The 22,168-nt window shown below is 41.0% G+C and overlaps 1 protein-coding gene across 3 annotated transcripts in view; it reads left to right on the plus strand.

Moving 5' to 3' along the window:
• Window positions 1–10,310, plus strand: part of CEP63 (centrosomal protein 63) — an 89,231-nt gene extending 78,921 nt beyond the window's left edge. For all 3 annotated transcript variants that reach the window (XM_057301917.2, XM_057301920.2, XM_055110505.2), the window contains one exon: window positions 10,090–10,310. In XM_057301917.2, the coding sequence (XP_057157900.1) occupies window positions 10,090–10,188 (99 nt within the window). In that variant the 3' untranslated portion in view covers window positions 10,189–10,310. The remainder of the gene's footprint in view (window positions 1–10,089) is intronic.
• Window positions 10,311–22,168: the final 11,858 nt, after the last annotated feature.

Genomic DNA, 22,168 nt, shown 5'->3' on the forward strand with positions numbered 1-22,168 from the left:
TAAGTACTGTACCTATGTGCATTGCTGTTATATTCAGGAGATTTCTGAGTTTTAGACAGTCCCAAGCTTCAGCTTAAAATCTGTAGACTGCAGCCCGTTTCTGAAACGTTTGTACTACGTGTTGACTAGGAGGAACAATGACAGACTCTGTAGTCACCGGAAATACTTAAGGAATCATGAGGTACTATGTATTTCCTTAAATTATACTGTTTTTTAAAGCTGAAGTATCTAATAGTTAATGGGTTGTCCAAATTTGTCAGAACATTTGACTGTAATTTAATGTCTCACCATTTTTCAAAAAGATATATTAATACCAAATATTAAAATGTGTCAAGACTAAATCTGAGTTAGTGTCTTAACACACATTTTCCAAAATCTCTCAGTGATCAGGGTACCCAAATGAGATGAAAAGATTAGGGATTGGTAGTCTACTTTTGGTGTTTACAGATAATGTTTTATTGGGCAAGTCATCTCATTCCTCTTGTCCTGGATTCCCATGAATTTTCATCTGGATTCCTATGCAGATTTTAGCTGAAGAGGGCAAAGTTGACTTCCCACTGTGGGCTGGACATTACCTTCCCTTGCAGACTCATTTGATCTCAACAAGTGTAGAAAAAATACTACAGCACTCTGTTTCTGTGACATCTGCTTAAACCCAAACAATTCTTACCTTCTCTCTCTTACATACACATAACACCTGGTAAACTGTGGGTGATGATTTTCTGTTTGCAAAACACTCGAGTCCAGTACCTAAAAGTTACAGATAAGAAAGATAATTATAAAATAAGCTCTATGGCATGAGAACATACGTTAAGCAAACAGTTGTCATGAACAGCACTGAAATGTAGAAAAAGTTAGAAATGTGTCAGCTTGTCCCAAAACAGTTTGAAATAGTATAAATGCATCAAAAAGTAACAAACAGAATTGGGGCAGAGGGAAAATGAGGGCCGTAAACATTGATTCACTAATGAATCTAGTTGTCCAGTCCAGTTGCTAGAGGAAGGCAGCCAAGTTAACCTCTGAGCTTCAGAGGGGGAAAAGCAGAGGAGAAAACATTTACCTAAAAGTTTTATGGTGCCCATAAGATTAAAAAAAAAATCATAGACTTAAGAAAAGCACAGATTTTTTCTGTGTGTTTGAATAAGCGTTTTGTAAAGTATGTGAGTATCCAGCAGAGAAGTCCAACATTTTCATAACTGGTAATAATAATATGCACAGCTCCCCCCACAGTATGCTTCACTGTGGGTTGATGGCATAAGGCTGACATCCAAATTCAGAGGAAACTGTTCTGAGAGGGCCACAAACATGATTGTGTAAAGCTCTCATGGCCTGAAAAGGGAAAATTTAGAGGGATGATAGACTGCTTTAAACCAATCTTTTGTAAAAGCTATTTCTCCACAGTGCAATTTTGATAATTCAGACATACAATTCACATCTTTTTTTTCCCTCTCTGTGAGGAACTAGAATTTGGGAATTTTATGTTGCCCATTAAGGCCAGGTTCAATTATTTGACAATCATCCAATCAGAAGAACTTTTGCACTCCTCTTAGAAAAAGAACGTAAGGCAGTAGTTGATAGGGGAAGGTCTAAAACTCCTTGATATTAAATGCAAAACATTTATTAATGTTAATAGTAATATAATAATATTAAATGCAAAAAATGTGCATTGTGCATTTTTCTGGGGAGAAGGTTCATAATTTTCATTAGAATCTTGAAGGTGTCTGTGAATCAAAAAGAGATTAAAAACCGTAGCTTTAGGGACTAGAGTTCTCCCAGAATGGTATCCCATTTCCTGGGGAGAGACATAAAATTGGAGGAGTCCAACCTCTCCCTTCTGGGGCTGAATTTTAAAGTGCAGTTGAATAGTCATTCAAAACTTAAGCTTTTCAATAATAAAAAGACAATTCAGTTCAAAAATGGACAAAAGATTGGAATAGACATTTCTCCAAAGATGTACAGATGGCTATTAAGCAAATGAAAAGATGTTCAACATCATTAGTCATCAGAGAAATGCAAATCAAAATCAAAATGAGATACCATTACACATCCACTATAATTAAAAAAATGGACAATCACAAGTGTTGAAGATGATGTGGAGAAATTGGAACACTCATATGTTGCTGATGGGAATGTAAAATAGTGCAGTCACTCTAGAAGACAGTTTGGCAGTTCCTCAAAAAGAGTTACCATATTACCCAGCAATACCAATCCTAAATATATGCCCAAGAAAAATGAAAATATATCCACACAAAAATTTGTACACAAATGATCTTAGCAACATTATTCACAATAACACCAAAGTGGAAGCAACCTAAATGTCCATCATTGATGAATGAATAAACAAAATGTATACCCATGTAATGGAATGTTATTTGGGAGCAAAAAGATTTGAATGATGTATTATACTACTGATGCCACAGCATGGATGAACCTTGAAAACAGGAAGAAAGCAAAAAAAAAAAAAAAAAATCACATATTGTATGACTCCATTTATATGAATTGCCCAGAATAGACAAATCTGTAGAGATAGAAAGTAGATTGGTAGTTGCTAGGGATTGGCGGCGGAAGGTTGGGGTGGGAAATGGGGTGGGGATAGGAGGATTGGGAGGTGAAGACTAAAGGGTATGGGGTTTCTTTCTGAGATGAAAATGTTCTAAAATTGATTGTGATGGTTGCACAACTCTGAATATAACAACTAAAAACAACTGAATTGTGTACTTTAAATGGGTGAATTATATAGTATGTAAATTATATCTTAATCACTGTTACCAAAAAAAAAAAAAAAAGCCTCTGATGCATGGCAGCTCCTTAAAAATATCAAGTTTATATTAAGGGAATACCACAATACATATAGCACAAGCTATTCTAAAGTTTTCTATTTTCAACTCTCAGTTCACATTCAGGAGTAATACCTTTCTTGGAGAGAGTGGATGATCAAGCTCTGTTAATCATTGCTTGTGGTGTGGGGTGGCTCTGCACTGTGCGATATTGTGGGGCAGAGGGCCAGGGGCCTGCACACCGCAGGGGTTCCTGCTCTTCCGGGTGGGAGTTCAGTCTTGGTGCTGCTTCCTGTTAGGCGAGGGTGCAGGCAGCAAAGGCCACTCATCAGCCAGGCAGTGTCTTGGCTAAGTGTATTCTAAGGAGAAGCTGCAGGAATGCTTGGCGCTAACCTCAGTGCTTAGAAGAGGACTGTTTACAAACACTTTAGAGGGTTACAGACCACTGATGTGGAATATGAGCATATTGAAGTTCTGCCTAAGACTGCTTAGCAAGTCCCTCAGTATCTCTACAAGCATGACTGGGCAAAGTAAAGAAAGAAAAGCCAAGTACATTACCTAAACCTGCTTTATTTCTTTGGCTATGAGAAACAGATCAGCTAAGATACTCTTTGAAACTAGTCTTCCTAGTCCTTTTCTGGAGTGGCTGTCCCTTTGACAGGCATCCACTGTGGATGGGCTAATCATCAGTTCCCAGAGCTGTCCTGATTTCTGTGGCACCAGCTTTGGGAGGTAATGGGGGCCTCTCAGTAGGCCAGCTCTTGGATTTGTTTTGCCATTGATGTATAGCATAAACCCAAACAGCCCACCAGTCCCTGACTTTTCTGCGATCTAGGACATGTGTTTCAGATCCCCAACTTAAATAAAATACAACAAACAAGACCGGAAGTGTTATCTCCCAGTTAGTTTCTTCAGCCACAGGCAAGCATAGCCCTTGGTCCCAACAGGAGCATGCACTGCAACCCTGCAGGTCCCTGTGTAACCCAACAGGGCAGTGGCTAGGGCAGGAGCTCAGTGCTTCCCCAAGGATCCCCTTTTCTGGAAGACAGGCCCCTCAGCCCAGCATGGAACCCCAGCAGTAGCCTGTTCATATTAGTAAATTCTGGACCATGGGCAAAGGACAGGAAAGGTTCCAGATTGGTGATATGTTCAACCTGCTACCTCCTGCATGAGCTATGGCTTGTAGACTAAGAAGGCATCACCTGATCTGTTTATTTTGCTCCAAAAAGGTTTAACATTAACCCATTGTTTAACAACACCAATCAATTCCAGACGCTTCCCCAGGCAAAGTCATTCCTTAAATCCACATTTCTCAAGCTGTTTTCCAGAGATCCAAAATATTTGAAGTATTAAGTGTTTTATTAGTCCATTTTCATGCTGCTGATAAAGACATACCTGAGACTGGGTGATTTACCAAAGAAAGAGGTGTAATAGACTTACAGTTCCATGTGGCTGAAACCTCACAATCATGGCGGAAGGCAAGGAGGAGCAAGTCACATCTTACATGGAGGGCAGCAGGCATAAAGAGATCCTGTGCAGAGAAACTCCCCTTTTTAAACCATCAGATCTTGCGAGACTTATTCACCATCACGAGAACAGCATGAGAGACCTGCCCCCATGATTCAACCACCTTCCACCAGATTCCTCCCACAACACATGGGAATTCAGGTGAAATTTGGGTGGGGCCCCAGCCAAACCACATCATTCCACCCTTGGACTCTCACATATCTTGTGTCCTCACATTTCAAAACCAATCATGCCTTCCCAACAATCTCCGAAAGTCTTAACTTATTTCAGCATTAACTCAAAAGTCCATAGTCCAAAGTCTCATCTGAGACAAGGCAAATCTGAGCCTATGAGCCTGTAAAATCGAAAGTGAGTTAATTACTTCTCAGATACAATAGGGATACAGGCATTGGGTAAATATACCCATTCCAAATGGGAGAAATTGGTCAAAACAAAGGGGCTACAGGCCCCATGCAAGTCTGAAATCCAGCAGGGCAGTCAAATCTTAAAGCTCCAAAATGATCTCTTTTGACCCCATGTCTCACATCCAGGTCACGCTGATGCAAAAGGTGGCTTCCCATGGTCTTTCACAGCTCCACTCCTGTGGCTTTGCATGGTACAGCCTCTCTCCCAGCTGCTTTCATGGGCTGGCATTGAGAGACTGTGGCTTTTCCAGGTGCACGGTGCAAGCTGTCGGTGGATCTACCGTTCTGGGGTCTGGAGGACAATGGCCCTCTTCTCACAGTTCCACCAGGCAGTACCCTAGTGGGGACTCTGTGTGGGGGCTCTGACCCCACATTTCCCTTTCGCACTGCCCTAGCAGAGGTTCTGCATGAAGACCCAACCTCTGTAGCAAACTTCTGCCTGGATATCCAAGCGTTTCTATACACCCTCTGAAATCTAGGTGGAGGTTCCCAAACCTCAATTCTTGTCTTCTACACACTTGCAGGACTACCACCACATGGAATCTGCCAAGGTTTGGGACTTGCACCCTCTGAAGCTATGGCCTGAGCTCTACGTTGGCCACTTTCAGCCACAGCTGGAGTGGCTGGGACACAGGGCACCAAGTTCCTAGGCTGCACACAGCATGGGGACCCTGGGCCCGGCCCATGAAACCATTTTTTCTTCCTAGGCCTCCAGGCCTGTGATGGGAGAGGCTGCTGTGAAGACCTCTGAAATGCCCTGGAGATATTTTCCCCATTGTCTTGGGGATTAACATTTGGTTCCTCATTACTTATGCAAATTTCTGCAGCTGGCTTGAATTTCTCCTCAGAAAGTGGGATTTGCTGTTCTATTGCATTGTCAGGCTGCAGATTTTCCAAACTTTTATGCTCTGTTTCTCATTTAAAACAATGCTTTTAACAGCACCCAAGTCACCTGTTGAATGCTTTGCTGCTTAGAAATTTCTTCTGCCAGATACCCTAAATCATCTCCCTCAAGTTCAAAATTCCACAAATCTCTGGAGTAGGGGCAAAATGCCACCAGTCTCTGCTAAAACATAGCAAGAGCCACCTTTGCTCCAGTTCCCAACAAGTTCCTCATCTCCATCTGAAACCAGATCAGCCTGGATTTCATTGTCCATATAGTTATCAGCATTTTGGTCAAAGCCATTCAACAAGTCTCTAGGAAGTTCCAAACTTTCCCACATTTTCCTGTCTTCTTCTGAGCCCTCCAAGCTGTTCCAACTTCTGCCTGCTACCCAGTTCCAAAGTTGCTTCCACATTTTCAGGTATCTTTTCAGCAATACCCCACTCTACTGGTACCAATTTACTGTATTAGTCTGTTTTCATGCTGCTGATAAAGACATGCCTGAGACTGGGCGATTTACAGAAGAGGTGTAATGGACTTACAGTTCCACTTGGCTGAGAAAGCCTCACAATCATGGCAGAAGGCAAGAAGGAGCAAGTCACATCTTACATGGAGGGCAGCAGGCAAAAAGAGAGCCTGTGCAGAGAAACTCCCCTTGTTAAAACATCAGATCTCATGAGACTTATTCAGCACAGACTTATTCTGTGCTGTCATGAGAACAGCACAAGAAAGACCTGCCCCCATGATTCAACCACCTCCCACTGGGTCCCTCCCACAACATGTGGGAATTTAAGATGAGATTTGGGCAGAGACACAACCAAATCACATCAAGTGTTTTTTAAGAATATGCCAAAACAGAATGGAAAACACAGCAAGTCAAATTCCCCAGAGCCAGGTCAGCCTCTGAATGGGATTAGGAGTGCCCTCTCTCCCTCCCACTGGCAAGCATCTTGCCTCAGCCTCCTCTGTTGCTTCCCAAATGGAATGGGAGCTGGTGGCTTAGGTACTTAGAGGTTCTTTACCTTCTGTGTGTCAGGGATGCCTCTGGCAGAGTTGAGGAGCCTATGGACCCCTCAGAATAATGACTAAGTGCATAAAGTAAGATACAAAGGCCGGGTGTGGTGGCTTACGCCTGTAATCCCAGCACTTTGGGAGGCCGAGGCAGGTGGATCACGAGGTCAGGAGATCGAGACCATCCTGACTAACATGGTGAAACCCCGTCTTTACTAAAAATACAAAAAATTAGCTGGGCATGGTGGCGGGCACCTGTAGTCCCAGCTACTTGGGAGGCTGAGGCAGGAGAATGGCGTGGACCCAGGAGGCGGAGCTTGCAGTGAGCTGAGATCGTGCCACTGCACTCCAGCCTGGGCGACAGAGCGAGACTCTGTCTCAACAACAACAACAACAACAGAAACAACAACAAAAGATACAAAGCATTAAATGGAAAATAAAATATCATTCAGTTATGAAAACCTAAGAAAAAACAAATTTGTGATGTAGTATTATATGCACTTCTTTGTTAACTCATTAAATAACAAGACTGAGTGGCAGGTCTATCACCTACCATGCTTTTGAAGTGGGGACATATGAAAGTAATGTTTTAATATGTCCATCACAATTATAATGAGCTATGAAAATATCTGTGATTTCTATTGGAATAAAGCTAAAGGTACTGCTAGCACTGTGGCCTATACTCATAATGGAAGAAAAGTACATTTCAGTCAGAGGTTATTGAAAATAAGGATGTCAGTTTTTCCCACCCAAGTTCATGGAACCCTAAATTGTATCCTTGGATCCCTTGGGAAGTGTCTGTGGACTCCAGGTTAAGAATTTAGAGGCTTACTTATGTTTTATCTCATGCCTGGTCATGTTGGTTCCCTGCGAACATTCACTCGTTTACAGGAGGCAGTATTTGTGCTTAATGTCAATCTTGACTCTAAGAACTTAGTCTTTTTTTAAAAAATAATTTCAACTTTTATTTTAAATTCAGGGGGTGCACGTGCAGGTTTGTTACATGGGTGTACTGCATGATGCTGAGGTTTGGGATATGAATGATCCCAATACCCAGGTAGTGAGCATAGTATCCAATAGACAGTTTTTCAACCCTTGCTCCCCTCCCTTCTTCCTCTTTCTATCCCCAGTGTCTATTGTTGCCATCTTTATGTCCGTTACTACCCAATGTCTAGCTCTCACTTGTAAGAGAGAACATACAGTATTTGGTTTTCTGTTCCTGCCTTATCTTGCTTAGGATAATGGCCTCTGGCTGCATCCATGTTGCTGCAAAGGACATGATTTCGTTCTTTTCTATGGCTATGTAGTATTCCATGGTGTATATGTACCACATTTTCTTTATCTAATCCACTATTGATGGGCACCTGGGTTGATTCTATGTCTTTGTTATTGTGAATGGTGTAATGCTGAACGTATGAGTTTATGTGTCTTTTTGGTGGAATGATTTATTTTCTTTTATATATATACCTAGTAATGGAATTGCTGGGTCAAATGGTAGTTCTGTTTTAAGTTCATTGAGAAATCTCCAAACTGTTTTCCACAGTGGCTGTACTAATTTATATTCTCACCAACAGTGTATAAAGCATTCCCTTTTCTCTGTGACCACACCAGCATCTGTTGTTTTTTTGACTTTTTGATAATAGCCATTCTGACTGATGTGAGATGGTTATCTCAGTATGGTTTTCTTTTGCATTTCTCTGATAATTAGTGATGTTGAGCATTTTTTCATATATTTGTTGACTGCTTGTATGTCTTCTTTTGAGAAGTGTCTGTTCATCTCTTTTGCTCACTGTTTAATGGGGTTGTTTGCTTTTTGCTTGTTGAGTTGTTTAAGTTCCTTATAGATTCTGGATATTAAATCTTTGTCAGATTGTTTAGTTTGAGGATATGTTCTCCCATTTTGTTTACTCTGTTGATAGTTTCTTTTGCTGTGCAGAAGTTCTTTAGTTTAATTAGGTCCCACTTGTCAATTTTTGTTTTTGTTGCCATTGCTTTTGGGGACTTAGTCATAAATTTTTTGCCTAGGCTGATGTCCAGAATGCTGTTTCCTAGGCTTTCTTCTAGGTTTCTTATAATCTGAAATTTTACATTTAACTCTTTACTCCATTTTGAGTTAATTTTTGTATACAATGAAAGGTAAGGGTCCAGTTTCAATCTTCTGCATATGGTTAGCCAGCTATCCCAGCACTGTTTGTTGAATAGGAAGTCCTTTCCCCATGGTTTATTTTTGTTGACTTTGTTGAAGATCAGATGGCTGTAGGCATGTGGCTTTATTTCTGAGTTTTCTATTCTATTCCATTGGTCTATGTGTCTGTTTTTGCACCTGTACCATGCTGTTTTGGTTACTGTAGCCTTGTAGTATAGTTTGAAGTTGGATAGTGTGATGCCTCTGGCTTTGTTCTTTTTGCTTAGGGTTGCTTTGGGTATTCTGGCTAAGAGCTTAGCCTTTAAATGGGCTGAGATAATAAATCAACTTACCCAAGCAAGGTAATATTAATTTTTTTTATTCATGACATACTTTTTGGAATTTTGGAGAACTATTGTTCTGCATCTGACAGATCAGAGCATTCTACCTGTGTTAGAGTTAGGCCCTGAGGTTTTGGAAGCCCTCAGCATTTAGGACAGCATTTAGGGCAAGCCTGGGATGGTGAGTGCTCTTCTCCTGGGGCTTCTTGGAAGAAGACCAGGTTTGAACAAGCACACTACAGTCTCTGTAGGTCACAATCCCAATGCTTGACATGCAGCCTCGTGGGCTGGCTGCACATGATCAGGGAGAAGCTGGACCACTCAGCCATTTCCTCTGCAGAGTTGCAGAGTATGCTACTGTCCTCTGTGGACAAGGGGCCTATAGCACTATTGGAGGAGCTGGTGCTCTGTGTGCTCCAAGATAATTGCTCACTGCCGAAGTGCAGCTCCTTAGGACTGGGGTGAGAAGAGAGATGGAGGAGCGGCTTCTGCAGGGAGACCAGACAGAGCTCAGGTGGGCACAGCTCTAGACAGCAGTCCCAAATCTGTTTTTACAAAGCAATCCAACAGTTTCTGAGTCTTTCTGAAATCTCAAGATGCATTTTGGATCCTTGACCTAAACTTAAACACTACAAACAAGGCCAAAAGTATTATCTAGTGATGTGTCAGACAATTATGTCTGTCTGCTGCTGGCATGCTTTGCTGCCTCTCATGCCAAGTTACAGGGTGCCTGCTCCAACAAGAAATATAATTCTTCAAATTAGCGTTTCTCATTATTTTTTAACACTGGATCTAAAAATATTTGATTAGATTCAAAATTTATCCATAATATTGCTAAGATTTTTTTTTTTTTTGGTTATGGAGTCCCACTCTGTCACCCAGGCTGGAGTTCAGTGGTGCAGTCACGGCTCACTGCAGCCTCCACCTCCTGGGCTCAACTGATCCACCTCAGCCTCCTGAGTAGCTGGGACTTCAGGCACGTGCCACCACACCTGGCTAATTTTTTGTATTTTTTTTGTAGAGATGGGGTTTTACCATGTTGTCCAGTCTGGTTTTGAACTTCGGGATTCAAGCAATCCGCCAGCCTCAGTGTCCCAAAGTGCTGGAATTACAAGTGTGAGCTACCACCACTGGCAGTTAAGAATTTTAACAATTTGTCAATGAAACAAGAATCTTAATTAGAGTCTTTATATACAATCTGTACTGTTGGAATTTTCAAATAAATATTGTAAAGAAAATTAACACTATTTTGCCAAAGCTTCTCATCAATACGGACTATGAAGAATTTAAAGACTGTCACTAAAAACATCAGGAATTTTCATGCTAGAAAGCTTAAGATAACTCTTTCCTTCCTTCCTTCCTTCCTTCCTTCATCCCTCCGTCCCTCCCTCCATCCCCCTTCCCCTCCCTCCCTGTCTCTCTCTCTCTTCCCTCTTTCCCTCCCTCCCTTCCTTCCTTCCATCCTTCCTTCCTTCCTTACATCCATCCATCCTTCCTTCCTTCCTTCCTTCCATCCTTCCTTCCATCCTTCCTTCCTTCCTTCCTTCCTTCCTTCCTTCCTTCCTTCCTTCCTTCCTCCCTCCCTTCCTTCCTTGCTTCCCTCTTTCCCCCTCCCTCCCTTCCTCCCTTTCTTCCTTTCTTTCCTTTTTTCTTTCTTTCTTTGGAAACAGGGTCTCACTCTATGGCCCTCTTTCTCCCTCCCTCCCTCCCTCCCTTTTTTCCTTTCTTTCCTTTCTTCCTTTCTTTCCTTTTTTCTTTCTTTCTTTGGAGACATGGGCTCACTCTGTGGCCCTCTTTCTCCCTCCCTCCCTCCCTCCCTTTCTTCCTTTCTTTCCTTTCTTCCTTTCTTTCCTTTTTTCTTTCTTTCTTTGGAGACAGGGTCTCACTCTGTGGCCCTCTTTCTCCCTCCCTCCCTCCCTCCCTTTCTTCCTTTCTTTCCTTTTCTCTTTCTTTCCTTGGAGACAGGGTCTCACTCTGTGGCCCAGGTTGGAGTGCATTGGCATAATCACGGCTCACTGCAGCTTAGGCATCCTGGCCTCAGGTGATCCTCCCACCTTAGCCTGCTGAGTAGCTGTGATTATAGGTGTCTGCCACCACATCTGGCTAATTTTTAAAATTTTTTGTAGAGATGGGGTTTCCCTATGTTGCCCAGGCTGGTCTCGAACTCCTGGGCCCAAGCAATCCACCCTAGGCCTCCCAAAGTGCTAGGATTACAGGCTTGAGCCACTGTGCTGGGCCATAGGATTTTCATCAAATATTTTTGCAAAGATTGTATTAGAAGTTTCATATAAATGCAATATTTCTTAATACTTGCATTTTATTTTCATCATCATAATTACATATTGCAGAGAAATGCAATGACTTTTACATGTAAGCCCCCTTAAATTCTCTCCAGTTTACCCCACAGGTGTAAATATAGTTGTTTATGCTTTTCACGGGAAGTCTTCTCTTGAATGTTGGGCCTTTGGATGAAAGAGCCTTGGTGGTGAAGCCCTGGTATGGTTTCTGGGACATTGCAGGCCAGCCCTTTCTCTTCTTCTTTTATGCTTCCACTAAAATATTTCTGCAGTTGAAATTTATTTTGATTAATGCTTAAACATACATGGGCTACTCAGAATGACAGTTTATCCATTTATTAATTCATTCATCAAACATTAATCAAGCAAACCCCTCATCTTAGAAGACTGAGTTCCTGCTATTCCCTGAAGATGCCAGCACAGAAGACACAGATGCCAGCTCCCTTCCTGCTCCAAGAACCTCTGACAAGTGCGCATGGCAGGACTAGTAACACACCTGTGCCCTTAGCAATTTGCATCACCAATGCTTGAAGCCCCAGTGCCCAGGGCAATGAGGCCCAGTGAAATGAGACTGAGAGCGGAGAGGTAGGGCCTCAAAGCCAGCTTGCCACTTAGCAGCTGTATGCCCTTGGGCAGTTTCTTCATATGCAGAATGTGGACTATGATCCTAATTCATCAAGGCTGTCACAAGGCCAGGTGAGATGCTGAAAAGGGAAGACAATAAAAATGCTGTAGATGGAACTCCGTATGTAACTTCAGCCACCCAAGAGGGCAGCTGTAGGAAGGCATCAGGGCAGGAAGTTGACCCTGGCCTCGGGGTCTGGGAGACAACAGAGGGGCACGCATGGGGTGACTTGGAGAGCCAGCCCATCCAAAGGGAGGAACTAAAACTTGGCTCCCTGTGTTCACGGGCTTCTCAGGAAAAGCTGGCTGCTCAATTTTTTAATGCCATTTTCCTGGTTTTCAAATGTTAGCACCAATTAACTTAAAGAAACAAAAAACACCACTGCGCAGGCCAAACAGTAAAGTTTGTAACCTCTGCTCACACTAGTGTTGGCGTAGTAAAGATGTCCTGGGACCATGATGCATTACTGCAGTTAAGATTCCCAGGAAAGGGAGTGGGGGCCCAGCAGGAGGAGAGCCATCTCCCCTTGTCTGCAGGGCTCCAAACAAGACTGGAGCCACAGAAACTGGCCACCCATCATATGTCCCTTCAACCAGAATGGGGCTGTTTTTGCAATAGAGTGCCATCTATAAAGAACCAAAGCCAAAAAACTTCTAGGAAAAAAAAATAGGAGAAAATTGTGACCCTGGGTTAGGCAAAGCTTCTTTTTAAAAAATAGTAGCATGGATGATTTTTTCTCTTGGATTTAACAAATGTCAACATTTCATCATATATGTTTCACACTTGTATGGAAAAAAGGCTTACCAAAAACTTTTTTGTGGCCTTTTCTAATCCACTTTTTTTTTTTTTTTTTGAGATGGAGTCTGGCTGTGTCACCCAGGCTGGTGCAATCTTGGCTCACTGCAAGCTCTACCTCCCGAGTTCAAGCAATTCTCATGCCTCAGCCTCCCCAAGTAGTTGGGACTACAAGTGTGCGCCACCATGCCTGGCTAATTTTTTATTTTTAACTTTTTTTTTCTTACTTTGAGTTCTGGAATACATGTGCAGAATGTGCAGGTTTGTTACACAGGTATACATGTGCCATGGTGGTTTGCCGCACCTATCAACCCATCATCTAGGTTTTAAGCCCCAAATGCATTAGCTGTTTGTCCTAATGCTCTCCCTCGTCTTTCCGTCCACCCCCGCGACAGGCCTCAGTGTGTGTTGTTCCCCTCCCTGTGTCCCTGTGTTCTCATTGTTCAACTCCCACATGTGAGTGAGAACATGCAGTGTTTGGTTTTCTGTTCCTGTGTTAGTTTGCTGAGGATGATGGCTTCTGGCTTCATCTATGTCCCTGCAAAGGACGTGATCTCATTCCTTTTCATGGCTGCATAGTATTCCATGGTGTATATGTGCCACATTTTCTTTATCCAGTCTGTCATTGATGGGCATTTGGGTTGGTTCCATGTCTTTGCTATTGTAAACAGTGCTGCAATAAACGTGTGTGCATGTGTCTTTATAGTAGAATGATTTAAATTCCTTTGAGCATATACCTAGTAATGGGATTGCTAGGTCAAATGGTATTTCTGGTTCTAGATCCTTGAGGAATCACCATGCTATCTTCCACAATGATTGAACTAATTTACATTACCACCAACAGTGTAAAAGCGTTCCTATTTCTCCACAGCCTCGCTAGCATCTATTGTTTCTTGACTTTTTAATAATCGTCATTCTGACTTGTGTTTTTTTTTTTTTTTTTTGACATGGAGTCTTGCTCTGTCACCCAGGCTGGAGTGCAGTGGTGTGATTTCACCTCACTGCAACCTCTGCCTCCTGGGTTCAAATGATTCTCCTGCCTTAGCCTCTTGAGTAGCTGGACCTACAGGCATGCACCACCATGCCCGGCTAATTTTTGTATTTTTGTAGAGATGGAGTTTCACCATGTTGACCAGGTTGGTCTTGAATTCCTGATCTCAAGTGATCTGCCCACCTTGGCCTCCCAAAGTACTGGGGTTACAGGCGTGAGCCACCATGCCCAGCCCTCACTGTGATTGATTTGCATTTCTTTAATGATCAGTGATGCTGAGCTTTTTTTCATGTTTGCTGGCTACATAAGTATCTTCTTTTGAGAAGTGTCTGTTCATATTCTTTCCCCACTTTTTGATGGGGTTGTTTTTTTCTTGTAAATTTGTTTAAGTTCCTTGTAGATTCTGGATATTAGATCTTTGTTAGATGGGTAGATTGCAAAAATTTTCTCACATTCTGCAGGTTGCCTGTTCACTCTGATGACAGTTTCTTTTGCTGTGGAGAAGCCCTTTAGTTTAACACTTGGCTAATTTTTGTATTTTTAGTAGAGACATAGTTTCACCATATTGGCTAGGCTGGTCTCGAACTTCTGACCTCAAGTGATCCACCTGCCTTGGCCTCCCAAAGTGCTGGATTACAGGCGTGAGCCACTGCACCTGGCCCCCACACCATTTCTTTAGCAGAAACAACTGCTCTCCTGGTGATGGTGTTAACACTTGACAACCATATTTTTGTATGTATACATATTCACAAACAACACATAGTGTGATTTCATGTATTATAAGAAGTATATAAGGCAACACCATACATGAAATTTGCAACCAGTAAATGAGAACCTTACCAGGTAACTTATATGTTGTCTTTGGGGTAGGTTTGGTTTATGCAGAGCTGGTTTTTGCACTTTACCGGGAATAATGTGCTTTCCCAGGAATTGCTGGGTTTATGTTTAACTTTTAAAAATACCAAGCTGTTTTCCAAAGTGGCTAAGCTATTTTATATTCTCATCAGCAACATTTGAGGGTTTCAATTTAACCACATCCTCACCAATGCTTGATAGCTATTAGTCTTTTAGATTATAACCATTCTAGTGGGTGTGTACTGATAACGCATTGTGGTATTAATTTGCATTTCCATAATGACTAAAGTGAGCACCTTTTCATATGCTTATTAGCCATTCATATGTTTTCTTTGGTGAAATGTACATTCAAACCTTCTGCGCAGTTTTTAATTGGGTTGTTTATTTTCTTATTATGAAAGGGTAAGAGTTCTTTATATATTCAACACAGTAATTCTACTGCTGGGTACCTAGAAGTGAGAATATATATCCATATTTGTATGTTGATATAAAGACATCATTCGAATGTCTATAGTGGCATTACTCATAATAGCCAAAATGTAAATGTTTATCAACTGGTAAATGAATAAAAAATAGTATATCCATGCAAATAATACTATATAGCAATACAAAGGAATGAAGTACTCATACATGCTACAACATGGATGAAACACCAAAACACGCTAAGGGCTGGGCGTGGTGGCTCATTCCTGTAATCCCAGCACTTTGGGAGGCCAAGGTGGATCACCTGAGGTCAGGAGTTTGAGACTAGCCTGGTTAACATGGTGAAATCCCATCTCTACAAAAATACAAAAATTAGCTGGGCATGATGGTGGGTGCCTGTAATCCCAGCTACTGGGGAGGCTGAGGCGGGAGAATCGCTTTAACCTGAGAGGCAGAGGTTGCAGTGAGCTGAGATTGCGCCATTGCACTCCAGCCTGGGTGACAGAGTGAGACTCCACCTCAAAAAAAAAAAAAAAATGCTAAGTAAAAGAAGCCAAAAGATTATATATTGTATGAATCCATTTATATAAAGTCAGGAAGGCAAATCTATAAAGTAGTGGTTGCCTGGGGCTGTGGGTGGGTATGTGGAAGCTTTCTGGGGTAACTGAAATGTTCTAAAACTGGATTGTGGTGATGGCTGTACAACTCTAAGAATTTACAAAAATTATTAAAATGTGCACTTACACAGAGTGAATTTTATGATCTAAAATTTACATCCCAATAAAGCTGTTTAAAAACAAACACACAGACAAACAGAAATAATACCAACCATAACTAAATTAATGTAGAAAGTAGAAGAGAATTCTTTTCAACTTTTTCTCTTAGGCTGGCAAAACCATGATACCAAAAGCTGACAAAGACATTATTAAAAAAGAAATTTATGGACAAATATTCCTCATGAACACAAATGCAAAAGTCATTAACAAAATATTAGCAAATTAAGTCTATTAATAAAGAACAAGCTTAATACATCATGACAATATGGGGTTTATCTCATATGAATTCAAGGTTGATATAACATTTGAGAAAAAATAGAGTTCACCACATGTGAACGACAGCCCTCCAAAAATATCTATGCCCTAATAATCCCTGCCACCTGTAATTATCTTGCATGTCAAAGGGAAATTAAGGTGCCAAAGGGAAATTGAGGTAGCCAATGTAATTAATCAGCTAACCTTAAAATATGCAGATTATCATGAATTACCTAGTTGGGTCTCATGTAATCACAGGGACCCAAGTGTGGAAGAGGGAGGCAGAAGAGTATCAGAGTGATGTGGTATGAGAAGGATTCCACTGGCCATTGGTGGTTATGAAGATGGATGGGGGCCATGAGCCAAGGAATGCAGGCAGCCTCTAGAAGTTGTAAAAAATACAAAAACTAATTCTCCCATAGACCTTCCAGGAAAGAACACAGTCCTGTTAACACCCTGAGTATAGCCCAGAGAACCTCATTTTGTACTTTTGAATATACAATAAATTTGTGTTAAGTCACTAGCTCTGTGGTAGTTTGTTACAGCAGCAATAAGAAATCAATATACCACATTAACGAAATAAAAAATTATATGGGCCAGACGCGGTGGCTCACACCTGTAATCCAAGCACTTTGGGAGGCCAAGGCGGTGGATCACCTGAGGTAAGGAGTTTGGGACCAGTCTGGCCAACATGGTGAAACCCTGTCTCTACTAAAAAATACAAAAATTAGCCGGGCATGGTGGTGGGCACTGTAGTCCCGGCTACTCAGGAGGCTGAGGCAGGAGAATTGCTTAAACCCAGGAGGCAGAGGTTGCAGTGAGCCGAGATGGCGCCATTGCACTCCAGCCTGGGCAACAAGAGCAAAACTCTGTCTCAAAAAGCAAACAAACAAACAAGCAAACGAAAATTATATAATCACTTTAATGCAGAAAAAGCATTTGACAGAACTCAATACACATTCATGATGCAAACATTTTTTTAAACCAGAAATAGAAACAGCAGACTTTAAGATAAAAAGCATGATCAAATAAAAAAGGATTTAATGATGATAAAGTGTCCATCTGTCAGAAGATATAAAATTCTAAATTATATGCCACTAATAATATAGCCTCAGGGAAAAAAACTGGCAGAAAAGAAGGAAAAGGAAATTATAACTACAGTGGATGGGTTTTTAAAAAAATTATACTTTAAGTTCTAGGGTAAATGTGCACAACGTGCAGATCTGCCACATAGGTATACATGTGCCATGTTGGTTTGCTGCACCCATCAACTCATCATTTACATTAGGTATTTCTCCTAATGCTATCCCTCCCCCAGTCCCCCATCCCCCTACAGGCCCCAGTGTGTGATGTTCCCCAGCCTGTGTCCAAGTGTTCCCTCTGTTCAACTCCCACCCATGAGTGAGAACATGTAATGTTTGGTTCTCTGTCCTTGTGATAGTTTGCTGAGAATGATGGTTTCCAGCTTCATCCATGTCCCTGCAAAGGACATGAACACATCCTTTTTTATGGCTGCATAGTATTCCATGGTGTACATGTCCCACATTTTCTTAATCCAGTCTATCATTGATGGACATTGGGTTGGTTCCAAGTCTTTGTTATTGTGAATAGTGCCACAATAAACATATGTGTGCATGAGTCTTTATAGTAGCATGATTTATAATCCTTTGGGTATATACCCAATAATGGGATTGCTGGGTCAAATGGTATTTCTAGTTCTAGACCCTTGAGGAATCACCACACTGTCTTCCACAATGGTTGAACTAATTTACACTCCCACCAACAATGTAAAGGCACTCCTATTTCTCCACATCCTCTCCAGCATCTGTTGTTTCCTGACTTTTTAACGATTGCCATTCTAACTGGTGTGAGATCGTATCTCATTGTGGTTTTGATTTGCATTTCTCTGATGACCAGTGATGATGAGCAATTATGCATGTGTCTTTTGGCTGCATAAATGTCTTCTTTTGAGAAGTGTCTATTCATATCCTTTGCCCACTTTTTGATGGGGTTGTTTGTTTTTTTCTTGTAAATTTGTATAACTTCTTTGTAGATTCTGGATATTAGCCCTTTGTCAGATGAGTAGGTTGCAAAATTTTTCTCCCATTCTATAGGTTGCCTGTTGACTCTGATGGTAGTTTCTTTTGCTGTGCAGAAGCTCTTTAGTTTAATTAGATCCCATTTTTCTATTTTGGCTTTTGTTGCCATTGTTTTTGGTGTTTTAGATATGAAGCCTTTGCCCATGCCTATGTCCTGAATGGTATTGCCTAAGTTTTCTTCTAGGGTTTTTATGGTTTTAGGTCTAACATTTAAGTCTTTAATCCATCTTGAATTAATTTTTGTCTAAGGTGTAAGGAAGGGATCCACTTTCAGCTTTCTACATATGGCTAGCCAGTTTTCCCAGCACCATTTATTAAATAGGGAATCCTTTCCCCATTTCTTGTTTTTGTCAGGTTTGTCAAAGATCAGATAGTTGTAGATGTGTGGTGTTATTTCTGAGGGCTCTGTTCTGTTCCATTGGTCTATATATCTGTTTTGGTACCAGTACCATGCTGTTTTGGTTACTGTAGCCTTGTAGTATAGTTTGAAGTCAGGTAGAGTGATGCCTCCAGCTTTGTTCTTTTTGCTTAGGATTGTCTTGGCTATGAGGGCTCTTTTTTGGTTCCATATGAACTTTAGAGTATTTTTTTCCAATTCTGTGAAGAAAGTCATTGGTAGCTTGATGGGGATGGCATTGAATCTATAAATTACCTTGGGCAGTATGGTCATTTTCACAATATTGATTCCTCCTATCCATGAGCATGGAATGTTCTTCCATTTGTTTGTGTCCTCTTTTATTTCGTTGAGCAGTGGTTTGTAGTTCTCCTTGAAGAGGTCCTTCACATCCCTTGTAAGTTGGATTCCTAGGTATCTTATTCTCTTTGTAGCAATTGTGAATGGGAGTTCACTCATGATTTGGCTCTCTGTCTGTTGTTAGTGTATAGGAATGCTTGTGATTTTTGCACATTGATTTTGTATCCTGAGACTTTGTTGAAGTTGCTTATCAGCTTAAGGAGTTTTTGGGTTGAGATGATTGGGTTTTCTAAATATGCAATCATGTCATCTGCAAACAGGGACAATTTGAATTCCTCTTTTCCTAATTGAATACCCTTTATTTCTTTCTCTTGCCTGATTGCCCTGGCCAGAACTTCCAACACCATATTGAATAGGAGTGGTGAGAGAGGGCATCCTTGTCTTTTGCCAGTTTGCAAAGGGAATGCCTCCAATTTTTGCCCATTCAGTATGGTATCGGCTGTGGGTTTCTCATAAATAGCTCTTACTAGTTTGAGATATGTTCCATCAATACCTAATTTACTGAGAGTTTTTAGCATGAAGTGGTGTTGAAATTTGTCCAAGGCCTTTTCTGCATCTATTGAGATAATCACGTGGTTTTTGTCGTTGGTTCTGTTTATGTGATGGATTACGTTTGTTGATTTGCATATGTTGAACCAGTCTTGCATCCCAGGGATGAAGCCAACTTGATCATGGCACATAAGCTTTTTGATGTGCTGCTAGATTCGGTTTGCCAGTATTTTATTGAGGATTTTTGCACCAATGTTTATCAGGGATATTGGTTTAAAATTCCCTCTTCCTTATTATGTCTCTGCCAGGCTTTGGTATCAGGATGATGCTGGCCTCATAAAATGAGTTAGGGAGGATCCCCTCTTTTTCTATTGATTGGAATAGTTTCAGAAGGAATGGTACCAGCTCCTCTTTGTACCTCTGGTAGAATTCGGCTGTGAATCCATCTGGTCCTGGACTTTTTTTGGTTGGTAGGCTATTAATTTTTGCCTCAGTTCCAGAGCCTGTTATTGGTCTATTCAGAGATTCAACTTCTTCCTGGTTTAGTCTTGGGAGGGTGTATGTGTCCAGGAATTTATCCATTTCTTCTAGATTTTCTAGGGTTTTTGTTTTGTTTTGTTTTGTTTTTTTGCATGGCGGTGTTTATAGTATTCTCTCATGGTAGTTTGTATTTCTGTGGGATTGGTGGTGATATCCCCTTTATCATTTTTAATTGCGTCTATTTGATTCCTCTCTTCTTCTTTATTAGTCTTGCTAGTGGTCTATCAATTTTGTTGATCTTTTCAAAAAACCAGCTCCTGGATTCATTGATTTTTTGAAGGGATTTTTGTGTCCCTATCTCCTTCAGTTTTGCTCTGATCTTAGTTATTTCTTGCCTTCTGCTAGCTTTTGAATGTGTTTGCTCTTGCTTCTCTAATTCTTTTAATTGTGATGTTAGGGTGTCAATTTTAGATCTTTCCTGCCTTCTCTTGTGGGCATTTAGTGCTATAAATTTCCCTCTACACACTGCTTTGAATGTGTCCCAGAGATTCTGGTATGTTGTGTCTTTGTTCTCATTGGTTTCAAAGAACATCTTTATTTCTGCCTTCATTTTGTCATTTACCCACTAGTCATTCAGGAGCAAGTTGTTCAGTTTCCATGTAGTTGTTTCCATGTAGTTGAGTGAGTTCCTTAATCCTGAGTTCTAATTTGATTGCATTGTAGTCTGAGAGATAGTTTGTTGTGATTTCTATTCTCTTACATTTGCTGAGGAGTGCTTTACTTCCAATTATGTGGTCAATTTTAGAATAAGTGCAATGTGGTGCTGAGAAGAATGTATATTCTGTTGATTTGGGGTGGAGAGTTCTGTAGATGTCTATTAGGTCTGCTTGGTGCAGAGCTGAGTTCAAGTCCTGGATATCCTTGTTAACCTTCTGTCTCGTTGATCTGTCCAATATTGACAGAAGGGTGTTAAAGTCTCCCATTATTATTGTGTGGGAGTCTAAGTCTCTTTGTAGGTCTCTAAGGACTTGCTTTATGAATCTGGGTGCTCCTGTATTGGGTGCATATATATTTAGGATAGTTAGTTAGCTCTTCTTGTTGAATTGATCCCTTTACCATTATGTAATGGCCTTCTTTGTCTCTTTAGATCTTTGTTGCCTTAAAGTCTGTCTTATCAGAGACTAGGATTGCAACTCCTGCTTTTTTTTTTTGCTTTCTATTTGCTTAGTAGATCTTCCTCCATCCCTTTATTTTGAGCCTATGTGTGTCTCTGCATGTGAGATGGATCTCCTGAATACAGCACACTGATGGGTCTTGACTCTTTATCTAATTTTCCAGTCTGTGACTTTTAATTGGGGCATTTAGCCCATTTACACTTAAGGTTAATATTGTTATGTGTGAATTTGATCCTGTCATTATAATGTTAGCTGGTAATTTTGCCCGTTAATTGATGCAGTTTCTTCATAGCATCGATGGTCTTTACAATTTGGCATGTTTTTGCAGTGGCTGGTACCAGTTATTCCTTTCCATGTTTAGTGCTTCCTTCAGGAGCTCTTGTAAGGCAGGCCTGGTGGTGACAAAATCTCTCAGCATTTGCTTGTCTGTAAAGGATTTTATTTCTCCTTCACTTATGAAGCTTAGTTTGGCTGGAAATGAAATTCTGGGTTGGAAATTGTTTTCTTTAAGAATGTTGAATATTGGCCCCACTCTCTTCTGGCTTGTAGGGTTTTTGCTGTGAGATCCGCTGTTAGTCTGATGGGCTTCCCTTTGTGGTAACCCAACTTTTCTCTTTGGCTGCCTTTGACATTTTTTCCTTCATTTCAACCTTGGTGAATCTGACAATTATTGGTCTTGGGGTTGCTCTTCTCGAGGAGTATCTCTGTGGTGTTCTCTGTATTTCCTGAATTTGAATGTTGGCCTGCCTTGCTAGGTTGGGGAAATTCTCCTGTATAATATCCTGAAGAGTGTTTTCCAACTTGGTTCCATTCTCCTCGTCACTTTCAGGTACACCAATCAAACATAGATTTGGTCTTTTCACATAGTCCCATATTTCTTGTAGGCTTTGTTTGTTTCTTTTTACTCTTTTTTCTCTAATCTTATCTTCTTGTTCTATTTCATTAATTTGATCTTCAATCACTGATATCCTTTCTTCCACTTGATCGAATTGGCTATTGAAGGTTGTGCATGCATCACGAAGTTCTCGTGCCATGGTTTTCAGCTCCATCAGGTCATTTAATGTCTTCTCTATGCTGTTTATTCTT

This window comes from Pan paniscus, chromosome 2 (genome assembly GCF_029289425.2).
Source record: "Pan paniscus chromosome 2, NHGRI_mPanPan1-v2.0_pri, whole genome shotgun sequence".
Classification (NCBI taxonomy): Eukaryota; Metazoa; Chordata; class Mammalia; order Primates; family Hominidae; genus Pan; species Pan paniscus.